Source organism: Pelodiscus sinensis, chromosome 11, assembly GCF_049634645.1.
Source record: "Pelodiscus sinensis isolate JC-2024 chromosome 11, ASM4963464v1, whole genome shotgun sequence".
NCBI classification, from domain to species: domain Eukaryota; kingdom Metazoa; phylum Chordata; order Testudines; family Trionychidae; genus Pelodiscus; species Pelodiscus sinensis.
Genome location: NC_134721.1, coordinates 35,214,551 through 35,234,642, shown reverse-complemented (window position 1 = coordinate 35,234,642; position 20,092 = coordinate 35,214,551). Strand labels below are relative to the sequence as shown.

Below are 20,092 nucleotides of genomic sequence, written 5' to 3'. Positions count from 1 at the left end.
GGTGCTGCACTCTCCACTCAGCGCATTGCCAAGCTTATTACCTTATGCATTACCACATGCCATTCCATTTGGGGTAGACCCTTGGCTTCTCAGCCACGAGTGCACTCGACTAGAGCAGTGGCGACATCTACCGCCTTTGCCAGAGGAGTTCCATTAGCAGATATTTGCAGGACAGTCACATGGGCTTCCAGCTCTACATTTATGAGACATTACGCTATAGTGCAAAAGTGGGCAGTGGACCATACAGTGGCTTCTGCAGTCCTTTATACAGTAAAACCTAATTAACCCAGAGCGCTCCTTGTTCCAACTATTGCTATACAGTCACCTAGAGTGGAGCACCCACGGGGCCATTCGAAGAAGAAGAGGAAGTTACTCACCTTGTGTAGTAACAATGGTTCTTCGAGATGTGCCCCGTGGGTGCTCCACGTCCTGCCCTCCTCTCCCCGCTCCAGGGTTGTTTTCTCTCTTTCTCTTTTCAGAGACCAAGTGGTGAGAGGAACTGGTGGGGGGGGCCGAACCGCGCACGTTTGAAAGGGTGCGAATGACCAGCGGCACAGGGAGCATACGCGGTCCGGCCCGATATGGCTATGAAATCTCCCGATCAGTGGCGCCGGGACGGACCCGTCACCTAGAGTGGAGTACCCATGGGGCACATCTCGAAGAACCATCGTTACTACACAAGGTGAGTAACTTCCTCTTCCTTTCACCTCAACTGAGTGACACTATTGGAGGAGGGGAGTGCAGCTGTCCATGGTCAGGGGGAGTATGTGAGCTTCCCAAACTTAGCACTAGGAATAGTACTGTGGGGTGCATTACATTTGAGGGGCAGGTGGGCACTGAGACTCCAGACAATAAATCTCCCACATGGTTGGATTAGACTACATGGTGTAGGCACATGACAGGGTAGGAAGGCCTGGCTGTGGGATTCATGGTGAGGGGTGCAGCTGGGGGAGTGTAGCCAGACATGAACCCCATCTTGTTTACCAGTAATTGACACGCCTGCACTGTCCCAGAAGAGGAATCTTCGGCCATCACATACCAGAGGTGCCCATTGACTGCATTTTCCCAGGTGTGAGTTATGCTTTGCACCCTTCGTGGGAAACTTGGCATTCAAAGCCATTTTTCCTAATTGACCACTTGAGACCAGGAAGAAGCCTACATGACCCAAGGGGTATAAGGAGGGGTTTAGTAGCCCACCCCATTTGAGCTCCAATCATCTATACCTTCTGGCAGGTATTGATTGTCTCCCGAGGTCTGTGGGACGCCCAACCTTGCCCTACTTCTTCCCGAGGGATTGAGAGAAAGACGCTGGCCACGCCAAGTCTGGAACACAGGGGTGAGAATTATACCTGCTAGGTGTCTATTTTGCATGCATTTAATAAGAGCTCAGAGAACCAAAAGGGTTTCATGGTACCTGTAAGTGACTTATTAGTGTAATTTCTGTCCTGTCCTTTGTAGTGGCTGTGTTATCTGTAACACAGCAGTAGCATTTAACAACTAAGTTTACCCTGTAACAATAAAATAGTAACTGTTTAAGCTTTAACCTGACTTCTTCAGTTGCTGTAACAGAACCAAGCACAATTTAAAAGAACTTCAGCCGGTCATCAGGGACAGGTATAGGGAGAGCTTGGGCGTTTGGATTTGTGTCACTCCCAGGTGACAGGTCCGTTGGGGCACCTCTCAGCCTCCCCCAGGCTGCCCGCTGTGAAGGAATCACGGATTCTAGCAGCTAAAATCTGAGGTGTAATAAGCTCTCCCTTTAAACTTATAGGGGCGCCCGTCAACCTCCTCCAGGTTGCCCGCTGCAAGGGACCCTGGTCTCAGCAGTTGAAGTCTCGGGTGTATAACACACACACACACACACACTCACTCTCTCTCCCCCCCCCCCCCCCCCACTCACTGCCCTGGCCGTCGGCTGACAGGGAGGGGGAATCTAATGGAAGGGAGGGAGTGGTGGAATTAGCCATGCAGGGTGACAAGTAGGGTTGCCAGGTATTCGGTATTCACCCGGACAGTCTGGTATTTTTGCCTCCTGTCCAGCAAAAACATTTAGAGAATACTGGACACCTGAGCTGTCCGGTATTCTCTGAATTTTTCCCTGGCCAGGAGGGGAAAATGCCGAGCACCTGGCAACCCTACAAACACTCAGCGCCCAGCTTCCCCCCCCGAGTCACCCCCTGATCCCCAACACTCCCAGCCCCCATGCTTACCTGATTCCCCTAGGCTGCCGGTACAAAATGGCTGCTGGCCAAAAGACCTAGGGGAAGAAATGCTTCCCCTGGGTCTTAGTGTTCAACCTCACCCCTGTTCTGATCCCTGCACTTAAAGGAGACATGCTGTTTTAATGCTGTTTTATTTTAATTTGGGGAGGGGGGCTTAATAAGTCCTTGGAGTCCTTTTTTTCTTTTTTTTCCCTCTTTTCCTCAACAACTTTGGTCTCCCCCTTCAACAGAATTTTTTCCGGGTGTTTTTTTTTAGGGGAGAGGGGATGTTCGGTATTTTTGTTTCACCCATCTGGCAGTCCTAGTGACAAGGGTGGAGTTTTGAGTGAGCAGGGGCGGGACCCTAGCTGTGCGCACTGGGATGGGGCTTGCTTTTCTTCCCCTTCTCCTGCTGTAAGGGAGTGAGGGGAAAGTACTTGGATTCTGTGATTTACACCTCTGTCTCCTCCCTTCACCAGCCAGGCGTGAGAGGTATGCACAGAATCCAAGTACTTTCCGCTCACCTCCTTATCAGCAGGGGACCAGGAAGAAAGGCAAGTTACATCCCAGGGCAGAGGGCTACTGCCCCCCTCTCCCCCGCTCTCTTGAAATCCTGTCCTTGCAGGGTGGACCTTAGCCAGTCAGGCATTTTTGGAATGGGAGGCAGGAGTCTTGAGTGAGGGGACATGTGGGCTGGGAGAGGGGTCACCCAAGAGGTGCTTTCAGAGCCTGGGCAGCTGGAGTAGGGAGGTGAGTGCTTGCAGTGACAGAGCTCACTAATGGCTCTCTGACTCCTGCTACCCCCTTACCAGCAGGTTTCCAAGCCAAGCACCATGGGAGAGCAGAGATCCACAGGCAGCTGGAGGAATTTCCTAGAAGTAAGCATGATCAGGGCCAGATTCTAATCCTAGCTCCCCAGGTAGCTCCAGAGTCACTTTCTGCCCACAAGGAGGCTAGGGCCAGGTTCTGATCTCAGCTCCTTGGGGTCAATTCAGAGTCACCCCCTGACTGCAATGGAGTTGCAGCAGATTCTGACTTTAGCTCCCAGGGATCATGCCCTGACTTCAATGGGCATGACCCAGATTCTGATCCAATGCAGGAATTTGCTCCAGATTTATCTCAGACTAACATTTTCCTGGGGAAATAAAGCTGGTTGCCTGGACAGTGTGCTTGGATAATATTTTGCACTTTACATTTAATCTGTAAGTCACAGGGCAGTTCAGAATGGTGGGGTATCATTATTCACATTTTACAAAAAGGGAAACTGAGGTGCATAAGGCAATTAATACAGCCAGTCAGTGACAGAGCTGTGGTATTTCAGATAATAGCCAGCGGGCAGGGGCGGACTGGCCCGGTGAGCTACTGGGAATTTCCCGGTGGGCCATCCTCCGAAGAGCCGTCCGGCGGCTGCTGGAGGAGGAGGGGGATTGTGACAGGGCACTGCAGCCCCGCACTTTAAATTCCCTGGCGCCAGCCATGTACAGGCCATGGTGGGGCCGAGGGAGTGCATGCGCAGTGTGCTCAAATGCCTCACAACAGCTGAGAGGGGAGATGTCCGGGTGTCTCTCCTCTCAGCTGGTTTGAACTCCGTACCTGGACACTGCCGCCGGGGAGGGGAGAGAGGCGGGTCTGGGGCCCGAAGCGATCAGGGGGAGGGGGCACTGAGCGATCGGAGGGAGGGGGTGCTGAGCGCAAGAACCCCCCCTCATGGGGGTCAGCATGGGCGCTGTGCTCCCTGGCTGGTCGCCAGCCCTTGCACCACTGCCCCCTTCGTTGCCCGGCCCTGGCAGCACTCGGCAGCCGCCTCCCCCACTGCTGGCTGGGGCTGCCCGCCGTGGCTGTCGCACCTTTTGGCTGTCACCCTGTGGCAAAGGCAACGCTGCTTTGCGGCTCTGCGTGGGCACGTGATGGTTGGAGGTACTGGTGTAATGTCAAAAGTTCCTACCTTATAGGAATGTGCTACAGGTAGCACTTTCTTATTAGCATGATCATAAGGAAGTGCTACTATAGGAAACAGCTGCTTTCAGCAGCACAATTCTATAGGGAGCTGTTTTCGACACATAAATGTTGGGAACTGCTGCATGTAAGATTGTGCTCCTCGGGGCAGTTTCTGATTTTCAGAAATTAGAAATTGCTACTATAAGAAACTCCTACTGGTGTATCAATGTCATCTTTGCTGAAAGTGTTCAGTCCATGGAGCACCATTTTTGAACACCAACAGTTGTTTACAAATGGTTACTCTAAACCAGTGTTTCTCAACCTTGTTTCTACAGTTTTCAGACACATATTTTTTCTACCATTCCAAAACATGCATTAAACTACTTAATCATAGCTGGTCAGGAGATGACATTATTTCATGTAAAAATGACAAAAATAATAAAACGCTGTAAAATTGAAAACACAAATTCAGTTTTCTCAAAATTTCAGTTGTGCTGAAATCCTCCCCCTCTCCTCCCCTGATGTGTCCCCCCTAAGGGAACTTGTACCACTGTTAGAGACACACTGCTCTAAACAAATAACACAGGTGCACTTTATGAATGCTTTCAGGGACAGTGTAAAGGCTCTGTAAAAGTCCTCCCAAAGAGCAAATGTCATTGTTGGTATGAACTCCAAGAATTTGCTACTACTGAATCAGTCTGAGGCTTTGACGAGGTAGCAGTTTCTTGCACTGCAGACTAAATAACTGTTCCCCATAGGAATGTCCTGCCTCCACTAGGACTTTCTCAATGATCCTTATAGGTCAGTGATACTTCCACTATTTTCTTATAGGAGCATTTTCTTCTCCCTTCTGTAAATATATTTTTAAATTTGGGTGTTCTCCCTCATCACACTACTTATAACATTGTTCTCCAACCTTTGCAACCACAAGATCACTTTTCCAATGTATGTGCAATGTAAGCTGGTTCTGAAACTGAAATAACCATGACCCACTTCAGGCCAGCCCTTCTTTGAGGCCTTGCCCTCCTCTGCCCTTTCTCTGAGGTCTCACCATGCTCACTGCAGCCCTCTATGATGGCTTCACCAGTGTTGTGAAGGTAGTCTTGCTTCTGCCTGGGCACTGCACCACTCTTCAAATCCGATGTCATGTAGAGCCATGGCACCAGGTGCTGCCCCTATTCTACAAGCAGTGAGCCATAGCCTCCACTGTTTCCCCATTAGTGATTAAGGACAGTTGCAGGAGTGGTGGTTTCAGGCAATCACAGCTTTTGGAGACTCCCATCAGTAGCTTTCACAGTGGCTGAAAGGACATGCTGTAGCCTATCAAGTTACTTTTCTATGATGTTAATAATATGTGTTAATGTAGATTAATTTGGTAATATTTAAAAGCTGTAATTCAAGAAATCGTGTAAAAGCTGTTCTCAGCATTCCCATTGGCCCTTTGTGTTAGCTTGATTGATGTCTGGATTCAGGTGTAATACACAAGGCCTTAGGTCTGCCCAAGTTTGTGAATGCCTGCTAATGCTAACACGATAGCAATCAATTCCTTGTGGGAGGGCTTAGGCATTAACCCACCTTGAAACAGGTCCATGCCCTTTCCGAGATGTGGGCATGTTGATATATAGGCGTCTGTGTGCATATGTTGCTTGCCATCCCCCCCGTCCCCCAGCCAACCACAATCCTGTTGTTGCCACGCACTCACTGGGCTCTGTGGCATTCCAGATACCATCAGGTGTAGGAACAGCATGGGTGCAGTTCAGCCCAGCCCTGGGCTGGGCGTTGCAGTCGGGTTCCCCAGCAATGCAATGGACCCTGCTATACAGTATAACAAGATGGTACAGCCTCAATCCCACAGGACATATGCAACATCTGCAGAACAAGAGGTTAGCAGACACCCGTGGTTGAGACATGGTCTTACCTACATGGTTTCTCATGACTGAAACAGGGGAACTTAGATCTGGACTTTTCACCCTAATAGGATGAAAGTAGGGAAAATGCCCTCAGACACAGCAGATGTATTTGTAAATATAAGTCAAAACTAATTGGTTCAAGATGAGTTGAATAATCAGGACACATGTTGCAATAGGGACACACAAAGGCCCTTGTTAAGCAATTGACATATATGATAATAAGTTAAGAGCAATTACACAATGATCAGGAAGGACATGATAAGAGGACTTCTCGGAGAGAGGGAAAATGTATATTAAACCTTTGGACAATCATACAAAAAACATAGTTTGGCATAGAATGATGCTTCAGCATCTCTTGGGTGGCTGATATATCTTTGGAAAAATGCCTGTTAGAAGGATTTGTCAATGACCGCCTTTGTCAAATAATTGTTTCTGAGTAGTCAGTTGTTGACATGGATGGGACAGGGGTCTTATTAAATGGGACCCCTTTCACAAGTGTGCCAATGGACATAGGCGGCGAGTTATATGGGCTTGCGGTGCCCGTGCTCCACGAATATTCAGAGCCGGGGGCCCTGCTCCACCAATATTTGGAGCTGGGTCTCTCCCCCGGCCCTGCCTGGAGTGGGCCCCGACCACCCCTGAGCGTCCCTGATGGAATGAAAGCTGCGCAGGCTCTCCCTTGCCTGCGCGCACGTGCTGCGGGCTGCTGTTGCCTATGGCAACAAGAGCCTGAGCACTCAGGAGTGGGAGGAAGCACATACGTGCTTGCCAGCCCTCCCCTCCTCCAGCACCAGAGGCCTAGCGAAGGGGGGCGCCGGGGTGGGAGGGGAGTGCACGCTGTGTAGGCTCACCTCATGCTAGATCAGTGAGCTGGCAGCTGGGCCATATGCTGCCGCCTGGAACGCACTGCGAGCAGAGGCAGCCGGCAGCAGCAGCCTCTTTTAAAAGTAAAATGAACTTACCTGACCTGTTCCTCCTGTGCTTGGCTCTGTGGGAGGGAGATTTGGTTGGGGGGCTCTGGGCTGCTTGGCTCTGTCAGAGGGAGCACTTACAGCCACCCTGCAAACTGGAAGGGGCTTGTGCTGAGAGGAGTGGGGCAGGTCAGGAGAAGAAAGGGGAAGGCACCAAGGAACAGCGTGGAGGAGAGACAAATGCCAGGGGGCCAAGTGGAGACAATGAGGAAAAGGGCAGAAGGGGAGGTGTCAGTGGGAGGGGGACAGGGTGATGTGGGAGAGAAGAGGGTAAGGGCATTGGAGGCTAGAGGGGGGAGGGGAGGTGCTGACAGAAGGCTTGAAAGAAGGGGTGGGCATGAGGAGGATAGGGATGGAGCAAGGCATGTGTGAGGGCACAGGGGCATGAGAGGAACAGGGGCAGAGGGTGATGAGGGGTTGGGCATCAGGGAAAAAGAGGGCAAAGGGGTAGGCACCAGGAGGATGCAGGGCTAAGGGAAGGTGCAGGTGCCAGGGGATTCTGGGGGTAAAGCAGAAGGGCAGACACCTGCAGGGGAGGGACCAGCATCAGAGGAGAGAGGCAGGGCAGGTGCATAGAGGGAGGTGTTAGGAGAGGGGATAAGGAGGGATAGCTCACATGATCAGAGTGGGGCTACTGGAGGAGTGGGCACAGGGGGGAGAGAAGGGCTGGTGGAGGGGGGCAGGTCGCAGGAGGGCTGAGGGCAGTGAGAAGGGCAGGAGTCAAGACAGCAGAGGAGGGTGAGGAGTTGGGGGGCAGCAGGCACTGGGGCGCTGATGGAGCAAGGGGAGGAGACATGGCAGAAGAGAGAAAAAGTAAAGGTTTATAAAATATTTATTAATAACTTGGATGCCACAGAGGCACATCCAAACAAGCCACATGAACTCAGTATTGGTGCGCAATACAAAATTCATTCTGCTCATGTGAGGAAACTCTTAGGCTATGTCTACACTGGTGGCTTCTTGCACAAGAACATCTTGCGCAAGGGTTCTTGTGCAAGAAGTCTTGTGCAAGAACACATCCCCACTGCCATGTGCGAGCTGTGCTTTTGTGCAAGAGCATCCATGCCGGTGTGGATGCTCTCTTGCACAAGAAAGCTCCGATGGCCATTTTAGCCATAGGGGTTTCTTGCGCAAGAAATCCCTGCTGAGCATTCACACTGCCATCTTGCGCAAGAGAGCTTACACCTGTTAGAAAAGAGAGTAGCTCTTGCGCAAGACGCCCTCTCTTACCACACCATACTGTAAATTTCCTTGCGCAAGGAAGGAAGGCGGGCAGTGTGGTTGCTCTGTGGGTTCTTGTGCAAGAGCAGCTGTACTTGCGCAAGAAGCCACGAGTGTAGACATAGCCGTAGAGGGAACACTTCCCCCAGTCTCTCTGTCCCTGAGTTAATGTTACACATATTGGGTTAATGCAATTGCAGGATAGTTGCATGAGTGGGGTTTGGTGGGAGCCAAACTAATCCCTATTGGTAGGAGGATGGTGGGAAAAGTCCTTAGAGAGGGGTCAAATGACACCTTTTACTTCTGGTCATGTGTCCATCTTGCCCCGAGCGTGTTACCTCCAGAGGCCTGGCTAATGGGAGTCAGGGGGTGTGGCTAATGGGGGTCAGGTGCATGCTTAACAAGGGTCAGGGTGTGTGTGTGAGGGGGGGACTAGATCCATTCTGGGCACCACCAAAAATTATACAAACTTGCCCTGCCAATGGACACATATTAGAGATATAAGCAGTAATTAAACTGTACAGATGTAAACTGATTATACACCTAGACGCTTCAAAACCTGTCCAACTTTATAATGAAGAGCCCGCTGCACATCTAATTGGCCTATAGCGGGGTTCATGAAATGGAAAATGCTGAATGCTAGAAGCGCAAACTGGCTCATCAATGTGGTGACTGCAATGGATGCAGGCTATGCAGTATGAAATTTATGACACAGAGCACACAGTGTAGGAGCGATGGAGTGGAGGTGGCGCTCAGGGGCAGGACCACATGCCTGCCCATATTACAAAGAGCTCCTCAACATCCTTGGTGGGGAACCTTCTTACCCCTCCATTGTGGTGCATTGCGGCCTGGAGCAAAACATCCTCCAGCGCCCATGGCCTGTCCCCGAAACAGAAGAGACGGAGGGGCAGGTCCAGCCCCCGATGGAGGAGTAGAACAAACAGGACAGTGGGAATATCATCCTGTCCCTGAAGCCAGTTCCTGCCAGCCTGGACTTCTCTCAGGCCTCCATGGAAGCTTGGGAGGGATCCTCAGGTATGTTGGCGCATGTGCACACGCACACGCAGACACACACAGAGCGGGGGAGGGAGGTGGCTGCAGAGGGGGCAGGGGGCTCATTGTTGTGCAGACTGCTAGGCCTGCACATGCTGCTGCAGAGTAGGTACATGCAACCATGTGCAATGGGAGGGTGGGGCACATGGACACACCAGCCAGCACCTCTACATGCCTGGGAGACTGCTGCCAGACTGGCCACACGAGCCCTATGCCCAAGTAGTAAGGGGCACATAGTCAGAAGGCTAGCCGCAAGGGTGTAGGCACCACCTCACACACACGCTGGAGTGCAGCACACAGCACAGAACCATGTGCGAGGCAGCAGCTGCTCTCTTGATAGCCCAGTGAGCCACAGCTGTGTGTGCAGACCTCAGAGAGGGGAAGGCTTCTCACAGCTTCTTTTCCACCCGTGAGGGGATCCACTGTGGCCGTTCACTTCTGGCTGTGGTGTGCCTTTGCAGGGGAACAGGAGTAGGCAGCACGGTCCTCTGGCCACCTTGAGGGCCCTGTGACACAGGGCGTGCTGGGCTGGCCACACATGGCCTTGCACCAGGCACTTCCCCCTCCTGTGGGCCGTGAACTGCTGTGGTCACTATTCAGAGAGGAGGGCACAGCCACAGGGAATGTGTGTGAAGTGTGGGGTGTACTAAACACAGTGGCTGTGTCTAGACTGGCATGATATTCCGCAAATGCTTTTAACGGAAAAGTTTTTCCGTTAAAAGCATTTGCGGAAAAGAGCGTCTAGACTGGCACGGACGCTTTTGCGCAAAAGCATTTTTGCAGAAAAGCGTCCGTGCCAATCTAGACACGGTTTTGCGCAAGAAAGCCCCGATCACCATTTTTGCCAACGGTTCTCAGTTGTCTACACAGGCCCTCTTGCGCAAAAACATTTGCGCAAGAGGGCTTTTTCCCGAGCGGGAGAGTCATTGTAATTGCACAAGAACACCGATGATCATACATTAGATCGTCAATGCTCTTGCGCAAATTCAAGTGGCCAGTGTAGACAGCTGGCAAGTTTTTCTGCAAAAGCAACTTGCCGCAAAACTTGCCAGTCTAGACGCAGCCACTGTGCTTTGCACTTACAGTACAAGACATTACATTTGCAAGGAGCAAAACAATGAAAATGGGATGCAATGAAAATGGGAGCGCAATTCAGTGAGTCCCAGGCATAAGATAAGACAAATGTGATGAAACATCAAGTCTTGTTTTCTAGCACCCTTTTTACCTTGTGAAACTAATTTGAAATGCAGTAAGCAAAACCCTATAGAGAGAATGCGCAGGGAAAACTGCAGGGGTGTCTGCAGCACTACTGAGCATGATCGGTGCCTGAGGTGAACAAATGGTTAAAAAAGTGTTTAAGAAAATAAAAAAAAGCCACTGTGCCATGACCACACTTTGACTTGTGCACTGTTCCCACTGGGAAATCTGTTTTTAGCCTCCAGCTGTGCCTGTGCTGGGGCTTTGCACTTTGTGTTGTGATGCTCCTCCCACCACCAGAGCTGAGTTTGCACCAGAACCCATCCTAAAATTGCCTGCATCTGCTTCAACCCCTTGCCAAGTCAATATTAAGACATCTCCTCTGTTGAGCCACTTTCCCCCCCTTTTTAAACTGTTTTAAAAGCAATGAGCAAAAACTTAGTGAGTGGGCAGACAAGTGAAAGACGGCTGCAGCCCTACTGAGCATGCTCAGTGACTCCAGGGTGAATACATGGCAAAAAACATATTTAAACACATCAAAATTTCACTGTGACATGACCACACTTGGACTCGTCCCTCATTCCCACTTTGAAAGCTGTTTTTAACCCTCCAGCTATGACCATGCCCTGGCTTTGGACTCTGCATTGATGATGGGTTTAGCTGGCGCCCTGCCCCCCACCAGCTTGCCCCAGAAATGATCCTAAGCCTGCCTGCATCTGCTTTACCCCCTTGCCAAGTCACTGCGAAGGCACCTCCTCTGTTGAGCCACTTTTCTCCCTTTCAAAATGCTTTTAAAATGAACTAAGCAAAAACGCACAGCCTGTCCCAGCTGAGAGAAGGGGAGTGGCTGCAAAAGAACTGCTGAGCATGCTCAGTATGTTTGGGCATGCTCAGTGATCAGGAAGTAGCACAATCTCCCAAGTAGGAGCTTTCTACATTTTACACTTGACATTGCATCACAATCTACATTGCATCTTATTTAGAAAATACTGAACATTTCTATTTTCTCATTTACATTTTCTCAATTTGTTTCCTGAACAGAAAGGTCAAATACTGGACGGTCTGGCTCAAAACCGGACACCTGGCAACCTTATCAGGGGGACTTGCCGCCTGCAGGGCCCTTGCTCCCCGGGCAGGCCAGGTCCGGCTTTGCTGAACGGAGGGCGCCCCTAGCGGCGACTTGCAGCTGGGAGAGACGCCGCTTGGCTGCTACCGGCCCGGAGCTGGCCATGAAATCGGTCTTTGTCACCGTGGGGACAACCTGTTTCGAGGAGCTGATTGCGGTGGTGAGCACCCCAGAGACTATCCAGGTGAGGTCGGCGTGTCCTTCCCGGAGGCGGCGGGGTCTGTTGCAGTTCCCGCGTGGCCCCTGCTTGCGCTGCGGTTCCCGCCTGGTCCCAGAGACCTAGAGGCTGCTTGAGCCACTGGCCCCCAGTGCGGGCTGAGGCTGGCTCCTGTGCTGGGGGCTCGTTCCCTTCACCCGGGCGCAGCTCAGGCCTTGGGCACGTGAGGGGAGAAGCAGCGCTGCCATCCGGTGCGGCCTGGACCGGGAGATGCAAAGCCTGGGGCGATATAACGCTCCCGTCTCGCTGCAGATCTTGCAGAGCCTGGGCTACAGCAGACTCGTCCTGCAGGTTGGTGGAGGGGCGGCGCCCACCCCGCTTCGCACACCGGCGTTCACACTGGAAGTGTTCCGCTTCAGGGAGTCCTTGGCTGAAGAGTTCCAGAGAGCGGATCTGGTGATCAGCCACGCGGGTGAGGTTTGGGTCCGGGAGGTGGCAGCTCTGCCTCCTGCGAGCCAGCCCTGGTGATCTGAAGCGGGTGTGCGAGGGGGGACGGGTCTGTCTGTCAAACTGGCCTAGCCTGAGGGCCCCTTGCCACGTTTTTCATCTTTGACCCTGACACATCCCGGGTATTTTCTGTAGTGGTTTTATTGCACCACTGTGTGCCTCGGTTTCCCCTGTTATTCCATCCAATGGGCGGGAAGGGACAGTTTGCTTTCAGGCCAGATAAAGGGCATATGAATGTCACATTGCTGTCTTGAGTTTCAGTGGGGCCCAGGAAAAAGATTGACAGAGGGCAACTGGTACCTGCAGAAGGAGGAGTGCAAGGAGGGGCACCTACAGGAGCGGGGGCATGTAGGGCACCCTATTTAATAACTGAAATTTTGTCAGAGGCATAGGAACTGGTGCCCCCAAGTGCTACCACCAGTCACATCTGCCCTCTCCCTCTCCTGCTTTATGGGGTGGCGGAGCTGCCCATGTATCTTCCCCTATCTCCTTCTGTACATCCCCTGCCCCTCAGGTTGCTCTTGGTCCCACAGTCTCCCCCCAGCCTCCCTTTCCCACATCCCACATTCCCTGTGACTCCCCTCAGAGTTTCCCTCCATGGCACCCCTGTTCTCATCTGCCCTAGTAAGTCTCTGAATTCCCCCAACCTCCCTTCAGCGCCTCCTGTATCCCTATCCTGCCTCTGCCTCACATGGCCCTGTTCCCCCCTTATCTGTCCCCCTGCCTCTCTTCAGCCCCTCTCCCCACCCTGCACACACTGGGAGCTGGAGGCAGATGTTAGCTAGCTCCATTGTGAGCAGCCCTGGGCCAAACTCTTCCCCTGCAGCCTGGGGAAGGGAGGTGTGTCTCATTTACCTGCCCGCTTTGGGGCAGGGTGTGGGCCAGACGGGCTGGACAGGCCGGGGGACGCTGCCCTGGGAGAGGCTCCTGGGGAGCAGCGGGACTGGCCCTGTTGGAGATTCCCCCTCCTGGCTGCAGACTGGGCCCTGGGGGCCCAGCTGCAACCCCCCTCTGGGAATCACGGATCTGGTCTGGAGCCTGGCCTCAGATTCAGCGTGAGCAGTGGCTGCAAGCTCCTACCTGCTGCAGGGGCCCAGCCCTGCCCTGACTCCCAGAGCCCCTGCCTGCTGCTGCTGGGTCCTAGTGAGCAATCCACCATGCTGCAGCTAGGGTTGCCAGGTGTCTGGTATTTGCGTGCTCTGCCTGGTAAAAAAATCAGAAAATACCGGCCATGTGCAATGTCCGGTATTTTTTTATTTTGCCTGCTGCGCACCCGACGGAAGCCTGGCGTGGGCGGGGGGAGCAGCTGGGAGTCCCAGCTGGGAGGCGGGGCCACGATTGCCACCGGGAGCCCTCAGTCGGTTGAGTGTGAGGAGGAGGGGAAGCCTCCTCGCTCGTGCGTTGCCGGGAGCCTGTGCGGGACAGGCAGTAGTTGCCCAGGTCAGTCTCACTCCACGCTGGCCAATTTGCTCATCCCCCCCTTCCCGGCCGGCCGGTTCTCCCCCACTTCCCCTCCTGATCTTCCCCAGCCAGCCCCCCTGCACCCCCCCCCCAGCTGTGCTTCCAGCCGGCCCGTTCCTCTTCCTGATCTCCCCCAGCCAGTGCTGCTTCACCCCTCCCCCCCGCTGTGCTTCCCGCTCCCCCTTCCTCCCAGCCACCCTCATGGCCCCCAACCCTCCCCCCAGCTGTTCTTTCTGCCCCCCCTTACTCCTGGCCAGCCCCGCCCCCTCCCAGCCGGTCCCCCATACCCTGATATCCCGCGGCCAGGCCCGTTCCGCCTGACCTCTCCCTCCCCCCCCACCACAACCAGCTCTGCTTCCCATTGGGCCCCCCCCATCTTCCCCGGCCAGCTCTGTTGCTCCCCCTGCATTAGCTGTTCCCAGGCCTCCCCCCTTCCTGGCCAGCACTGCTCCCTTCCTGGCCGGTGTCGTCCCCCCCCCATGAAGCATGTCCGGTTTTTTGGCTTTTTTTTAAATGACTACCTGGTAACCCCTAGCAGTGATCCTGGTTCTCGGAGTCTTTTTTTTTTTTTTTCTCAACAGCATTGGTCCCCCCCTCCCTCTTTTTTTCCTTCAACAGAATTTTTTCCTGGTGTTTTTTTGCGGAGGGGGGGAGAGGAGGGGTTCGGTATTTTTGTTTCAGCCATCTGGCACCCCTAGCTGCAGCCCCTATTGACCCTCCCACTCCTGGGCTTGGGCAATGTCCTCTGCATCAAGGCAGCATCATGCAGAGAATCCAAGGCGGCGCAGGGAGGAGAGACAGTCCTGGAGACAGGAGAAGTGGGGTTTCTGTACCAATCCTAGGGATCTGTGATATTTTGTAAAATTTTAAGCAAAGCATCCATTCAAACCAAATGTCAGTGGGCTCAAACAGGACAATGGGAGTATGACCTGAGTAAATATTTCAGGGTGAATTGTTTTTTCCTGTGAGTGTAAGGTGAAACATGGATGCATTTGTGCAAACAGTGTTCATGTTACTGATTTCTTCTGTAGGTGCAGGCACATGTTTGGAGACACTGGAAAAAGGAAAACCACTCTTGGTGGTTATAAATGAAAAGCTGATGAACAATCATCAGCTAGAATTAGCCAGGCAACTCTACAAAGATGAACACCTCTTCTATTGCACGTGTAGGTACGTCAGATCTTTTCACATCATTTGTGCCTCTAAGTGTACAGTCATTGTTCGCACTTAGTTTTTTTAGGAGTAGCCATCTTGTCTGAACAAGTATTATTAGTGGTAATATTCAGATAGTGTTTAGGAGACCCAGTCATGAGGTAGGTCCCCACGGTGCTAGGTATAAGGTGGTCACTGTTGTATGTTACTATATTACAACACATAGATTTACTGGAAAAAAAACCCTCTTTTCTGCAACTACATCAAAGGCAAAAATCAGTAACTTTTCCTCCAACAGACTAGGGATGTAAATCATGTTTAATAGTGTTTAACTGGTTAACTGATTAATGGGGGGGAGGGCTGGAACCTCCTTTCCCCCACCGCAGGCAGGGGCTGCTCCAACGTGGCCAGAGCAGCAGCAGGAGGGTCACTCCAGCCTGGCGTGATGGGTGGTGGGGAACTCTGCGTGCCTTACATTGGCTGGGGGCTGGCAGGGCTGGAGCAGCCCTCCAGTTGACTGCTCACAGGTACCAATTAACTGTTAAGGTTAATGCTTAAGGGGTAACTGGTTACCCATTCACATCCCTAAAATAGTGACTAGATTGGACATAGCTCCCTCCAGGGCAGGTCTACCACTGCCACATATTTTTGCCAGGGTAGATTACTAGAGTTATGCTTGGTGCAGCATTCACCAAACACTTGAAAATCAGGTTCCAGGGTTATAATTTTCAAGGGCACTACTTGATTCCCAATAAATCAGCGGTGGGCAACCTGCAGGCATATACGTGTGATGTGTGGCCCATGAGACATTTTGCCGAGTGTTAGCAGTAAGGATGTTAAGTATGGGGTAACTGACTGATTGAATAGCCAATGCATTTTTGCTATGCTTCAAAGGCGAAATTGCCGAAGCCCGGGGTCAGCTGGGGACTGAACCTGAGCTCGGCGCAGTGCTGCTGCTTTGAAATGCCGTGAGGAGCTTGACACTGGGCTCTCTGCAGCATTTCAAAGTGGCAACGCCATGTGGAGATCGGGGCCAGCTAGGGAGTCCAGATGATCCTGGGCTTCATGCAGCATTTCAAAGTGGTAAGACTCCACAGCTGATCCTGGGCTCCACACGGTGCTGCGCTTTGAAAAGCCAGGAGCCCGGGATCAGCTGGAGCCTTATGCCAGGCTCTCCATGACATTCAAAGTGTCAGCGCTGCATGGAGCAGCTGATCCTGGGCTACATGCAACGCTACTGCTTTAAAGTACCCTCCTTTCCCTCCCTCTCCCCTTCCCCCTTGCTGCCTCTACCTGATAGAGGCAGCAAGGGTAGAGAAGCGACTAGTTGACTATCTTGTCTTCACATCCCTAGTTAGCAGGGTTGCCAGATTCTGGTAGTTTCCATCTATGCGGGTTTTTTTCCCTATCAGTATTACTAAAGTGACAAGCACATAAAGCAAGGTGCTTGCTGATTGTGAATCTTGTACCTCCTCTGCATCCAATCAGTGTTGCTACAGTTCACTCTGCTATTCTTTCCTAGGAGACTATCTTGGTTACAACAGTCCTGCAGCCCACTGAGATGAAGGAGGGCCACTCATGTGCCCCACTCACTAACCTAGATTGCCCATCGCTGCATTAAATGATGAATACTGTAAACAAAGTAAAGTGTAGGAATTTGAATTGTTATTCAAACTGTTAGGAAAAATCAGATAAGTCCTCTGAAGTTGGTAGAAAGCAGCACTGGTCTATAGACCTAAGTAACATACTTTGTAAGGTAGTAAAAGGCAGTGTCTCTTCAGAAGCTTCTGATTGAAAGTATTTAGAGCTGCATGTTGAGTACAACCTTAAAACAGTTTAGGTTGATCAACAACTCTCCCTCTGATTAGGATAGTGAGTAACCATTTAGATCTGATAAGTTCTCTTGTCTTGCACACTGAGGCTACGTCTAGACTGGCATGATTTTCCGCAAATGCTTTTAACGGAAAAGTTTTTCCATTAAAAGCATTTGTGGAAAAGAGCGTCTAGATTGGCACGGATGCTTTTGTGTAAAAGCACTTTTTGTGGAAAAGCATCCGTGCCAATCCAGACGCGGTTTTGCGCAAGAAAGCCCCGATTGCCATTTTCGCCATCAGGACTTTTTTGCGCAAAACGGTTCTCAGCTGTCTACACTGGCCCTCTTGCGCAAATGCTTTTGCGCAAGAGGGCTTTTTCCCGAATGGGAGAGTCATTGTATTTCTGGAAGAACACTGACAATCCTACATTAGATCGTCAGTGTTCTTGTGCAAATTCAAAGCGGCTAGTGTCGACAGCTGGCAAGTTTTTCCACAAAAGCGGCCGCTTTTGCTGAAAAACTTGCCAGTCTAGACGCAGCCTCATTGTTCCTGCTGTCAGCTTAATTCTAACACCTAGTCAAGACTCTGTGTAGCTGTCTGTTGGGGATCCTTAGGGGGATAAAAACAGGATATATATTGGGTATTGTAAAATGCATTTAAAAGTATCTTAAATTTAATTATCTTATTAATTATATACAGGGCTTGACAAGTGGCAGCAAGCCCCTCTCGCCAGCCGTGTGGTTTAGCATGCTGCACATACGCAGACCACGCTGTGCATGCACTGATGGTGCTGTGGTGCCATGCCGGGCTAAAATCTACTCACCATGGGCGAGTAGATTGCCCTAATTGTCGAGCCCTGCTTATATAGTTCATGGTTCTCTGTATAACTAAAATAATATGAGCTCCCCCTCAAAGATTTTAAACTTAATATAAGCACAAATAACAGTGAATATTCTTGTCCTTCCTTAGTGAAAATTATTCAGGAAAAATTAAGAAGGGAGAATGAGAAGGCTTTAGGATACATGGTATATTTGTTTTATGATTCATGTTTGGGAAATTTGGGTCATCATGGTAATTTTTTATGTTTTGGTAAATTTAAAATTATTATCATGAGACAAATAAATAACCGAGTGAAAATATTTAGTGGAAGAAGAATTTTGAGAAGGGATCTGCAGAGCTGACAAAATAGGGAGTGTGGGGTTGCTTTTGACGTGGGACAAGCCCTCTGGCTACATCTAGACTACATCCCTTTTTCGGAAAAGGGATGTAAATTAGACGTATCGCAATTGCTAATGAAGCGGGGATTTAAATCTCCCGCGCTTCATTAGCATAAAAATGGCTGCCACTTTTTTTCGGCATGGAGCTTTGCCGGAGAAAAGCACCAGTCTAGACGCTGATCTTTCGGAAAATAAAGCCTTTTCCGAAAGATCCCTTATCCCTTATTTCAAGAGGGATAAGGGATCTTTTGGAAAAGGCTTTATTTTCCAAAAGATCAGTGTCTAGACTGGTGCTTTTCTCCAGCAAAGCTCCGTGCTGAAAAAAAGCGGCAGCCATTTTTATGCTAATGAAGCGCGGGAGATTTAAATCCCCGCTTCATTAGCAATTGCGATACGTCTAATTTACATCCCTTTTCCGAAAAAGGGATGTAGTCTAGACGTAGCCTCTGAGTCTGGCTCCACTTTGAAAGGAAAACCCATCGGTCATGTGCTGAAATAGTTTAAATTTCGTGATACTATGGTGTCTTTTTTTTCCTTCCAGGGTGTGCTCTTGTTGCTGATTTAATGCCAAAGGGAGTAATGTATTTAAGGCAGAATTAGAAACAGTGAAAGACCAAATACCCCCTTTGCAGCACTCCCTGTAAGCTGTGTGCTTGTGCAGACTCTCAGGAGAAATTGAAATACCACCCAGCTGATTAGCAGAGTGTCAACTGATAGGTTTTTGTTTCTACTGGTGGAGCACGTTTGCACATGCCTCAGTGCACATAGAAAAAACTTATTCCATACATGGATAGAAAAAATCTGCACGTGGGTGGAAAAGATTAGAGGAAACATTGCCCGTGTAAAGTATTTAATTGTTCATATCGCCTTTGTTTTTGTTATGTTTTTATAGCACCCTTTTGGAGTCACTGAAGTCAATTGATTTGTCAACATTGAAACCTTTTCCTCCTGGACAGCCAGAAAAGTTTGCTGCATTCTTGGATAGCATTACTGGATTTGAATAACTAATCCAGAAAAATAAATGTCTGTTTGTGGTCAGATTCTTCTACTGTCACTTTAATAGGAAAATCAATTTATTGAAACCAACACTTTTTGTACCAACTCAACATAAATTATCTTAATTTATAATGATGTGCCTTCCTATGTCATCTCTATATCAACACATAATTTTTTTACTTGTCATAGCATCAAAAAAGCAGAGCAAGGAGTTGGATGTATATTTTTGTGAATAAGTACAATAAAATTAAGTGTGTATGTATTATGTTTGCAATGTGGGCATGAATAAACATTCACACAACAAACAGGACTTGTTCTTGGTTAAATACACTTTTGTTTGGCAGGATTTGGGAAAATATAGACATTTCAGTCATAAAATTCTTACAGTATTGAAGACCTGCCCAGGACTAGGTAAATAAGTTGTGTTTGAAATCATGTTAGCAAATGCAATTTTAAAAATACAGTATAAAACAGGACTTTTCACCCAGTCTACGTAGACAAGGGAAGGGTTGCTTACATGTATTATGTGCTCATGGACAATCCTAACCTCTTGTTTTTCTATTACAGACATGGCTTAAATGTTTTCTAGAATCCAGGATTAATTTATTTATAGAGCTATAAGTCTGTGTCAGAGTTAACAGAAGTTGAAGTGACAATAATTCCACCAAACCGAGAACAGAAAGGACATCTTATAAGAATGAAGACAACATTCTTTTGGAAGGCTCAGTCTATAGTGTGTATATATATATACACACATACACAAAGCATCAGTGAAATGCAGCATCCTCCAAGGTAAGGATGTGGTAAGCAACAAGTACAGAGATTCCCAAGCACCGGTCTGCAGACCGGTGGCTGGCCATGGCACTCCGCCAGGCCATGCTCCCAACTCCGTGCCTAGGGTTACCAGATGGTTTCAGCAAAAATACTGGACACACTTGACATTACATCACAATCTACATTCCATCTTATTTAGAAAATACCGGACATTTCTATTTTCTCAATTTGTTTCCCAAACAGAAAGCTCAAATACTGGCCTGTCTGGTTCAAACCCGGACACCTGGGAACCCTATGTGCCACAGCTGGAGCCAGGCCACAATGAGATTGTCCCTACTGAGGTAGCCTCATTGTGGCCGCAGTTCCAGCTCCATGGCAGCCATGCAGCCCAGCCGGT

General features: G+C 50.1%; 1 protein-coding gene across 7 annotated transcripts in view; it reads left to right on the top strand.

The window, feature by feature from the left end:
* Nucleotides 1–19,226, top strand: part of LOC102450756 (UDP-N-acetylglucosamine transferase subunit ALG13-like) — a 46,274-nt gene extending 27,048 nt beyond the window's left edge. For 3 of the 7 annotated variants that reach the window (XM_075939183.1, XM_075939180.1, XM_075939181.1), the window contains exons 3-8: nt 480–682; nt 1,234–1,336; nt 11,533–11,801; nt 12,087–12,246; nt 14,774–14,912; nt 18,818–19,226. In XM_075939183.1, coding sequence (XP_075795298.1) covers nt 542–682; nt 1,234–1,336; nt 11,533–11,801; nt 12,087–12,246; nt 14,774–14,912; nt 18,818–18,929 — 924 coding nt within the window. In that variant the 5' untranslated portion in view covers nt 480–541 and the 3' untranslated portion in view covers nt 18,930–19,226. Of the gene's footprint in view, nt 1–479; nt 683–1,233; nt 1,337–11,300; nt 11,413–11,532; nt 11,802–12,086; nt 12,247–14,773; nt 14,913–18,817 lie in introns of those variants that run through there. The other 4 variants (XM_075939184.1, XM_075939185.1, XM_006136548.3 and 1 more) reach the window with 4 other exon arrangements.
* The last annotated feature ends 866 nt before the right edge of the window (nt 19,227–20,092 follow it).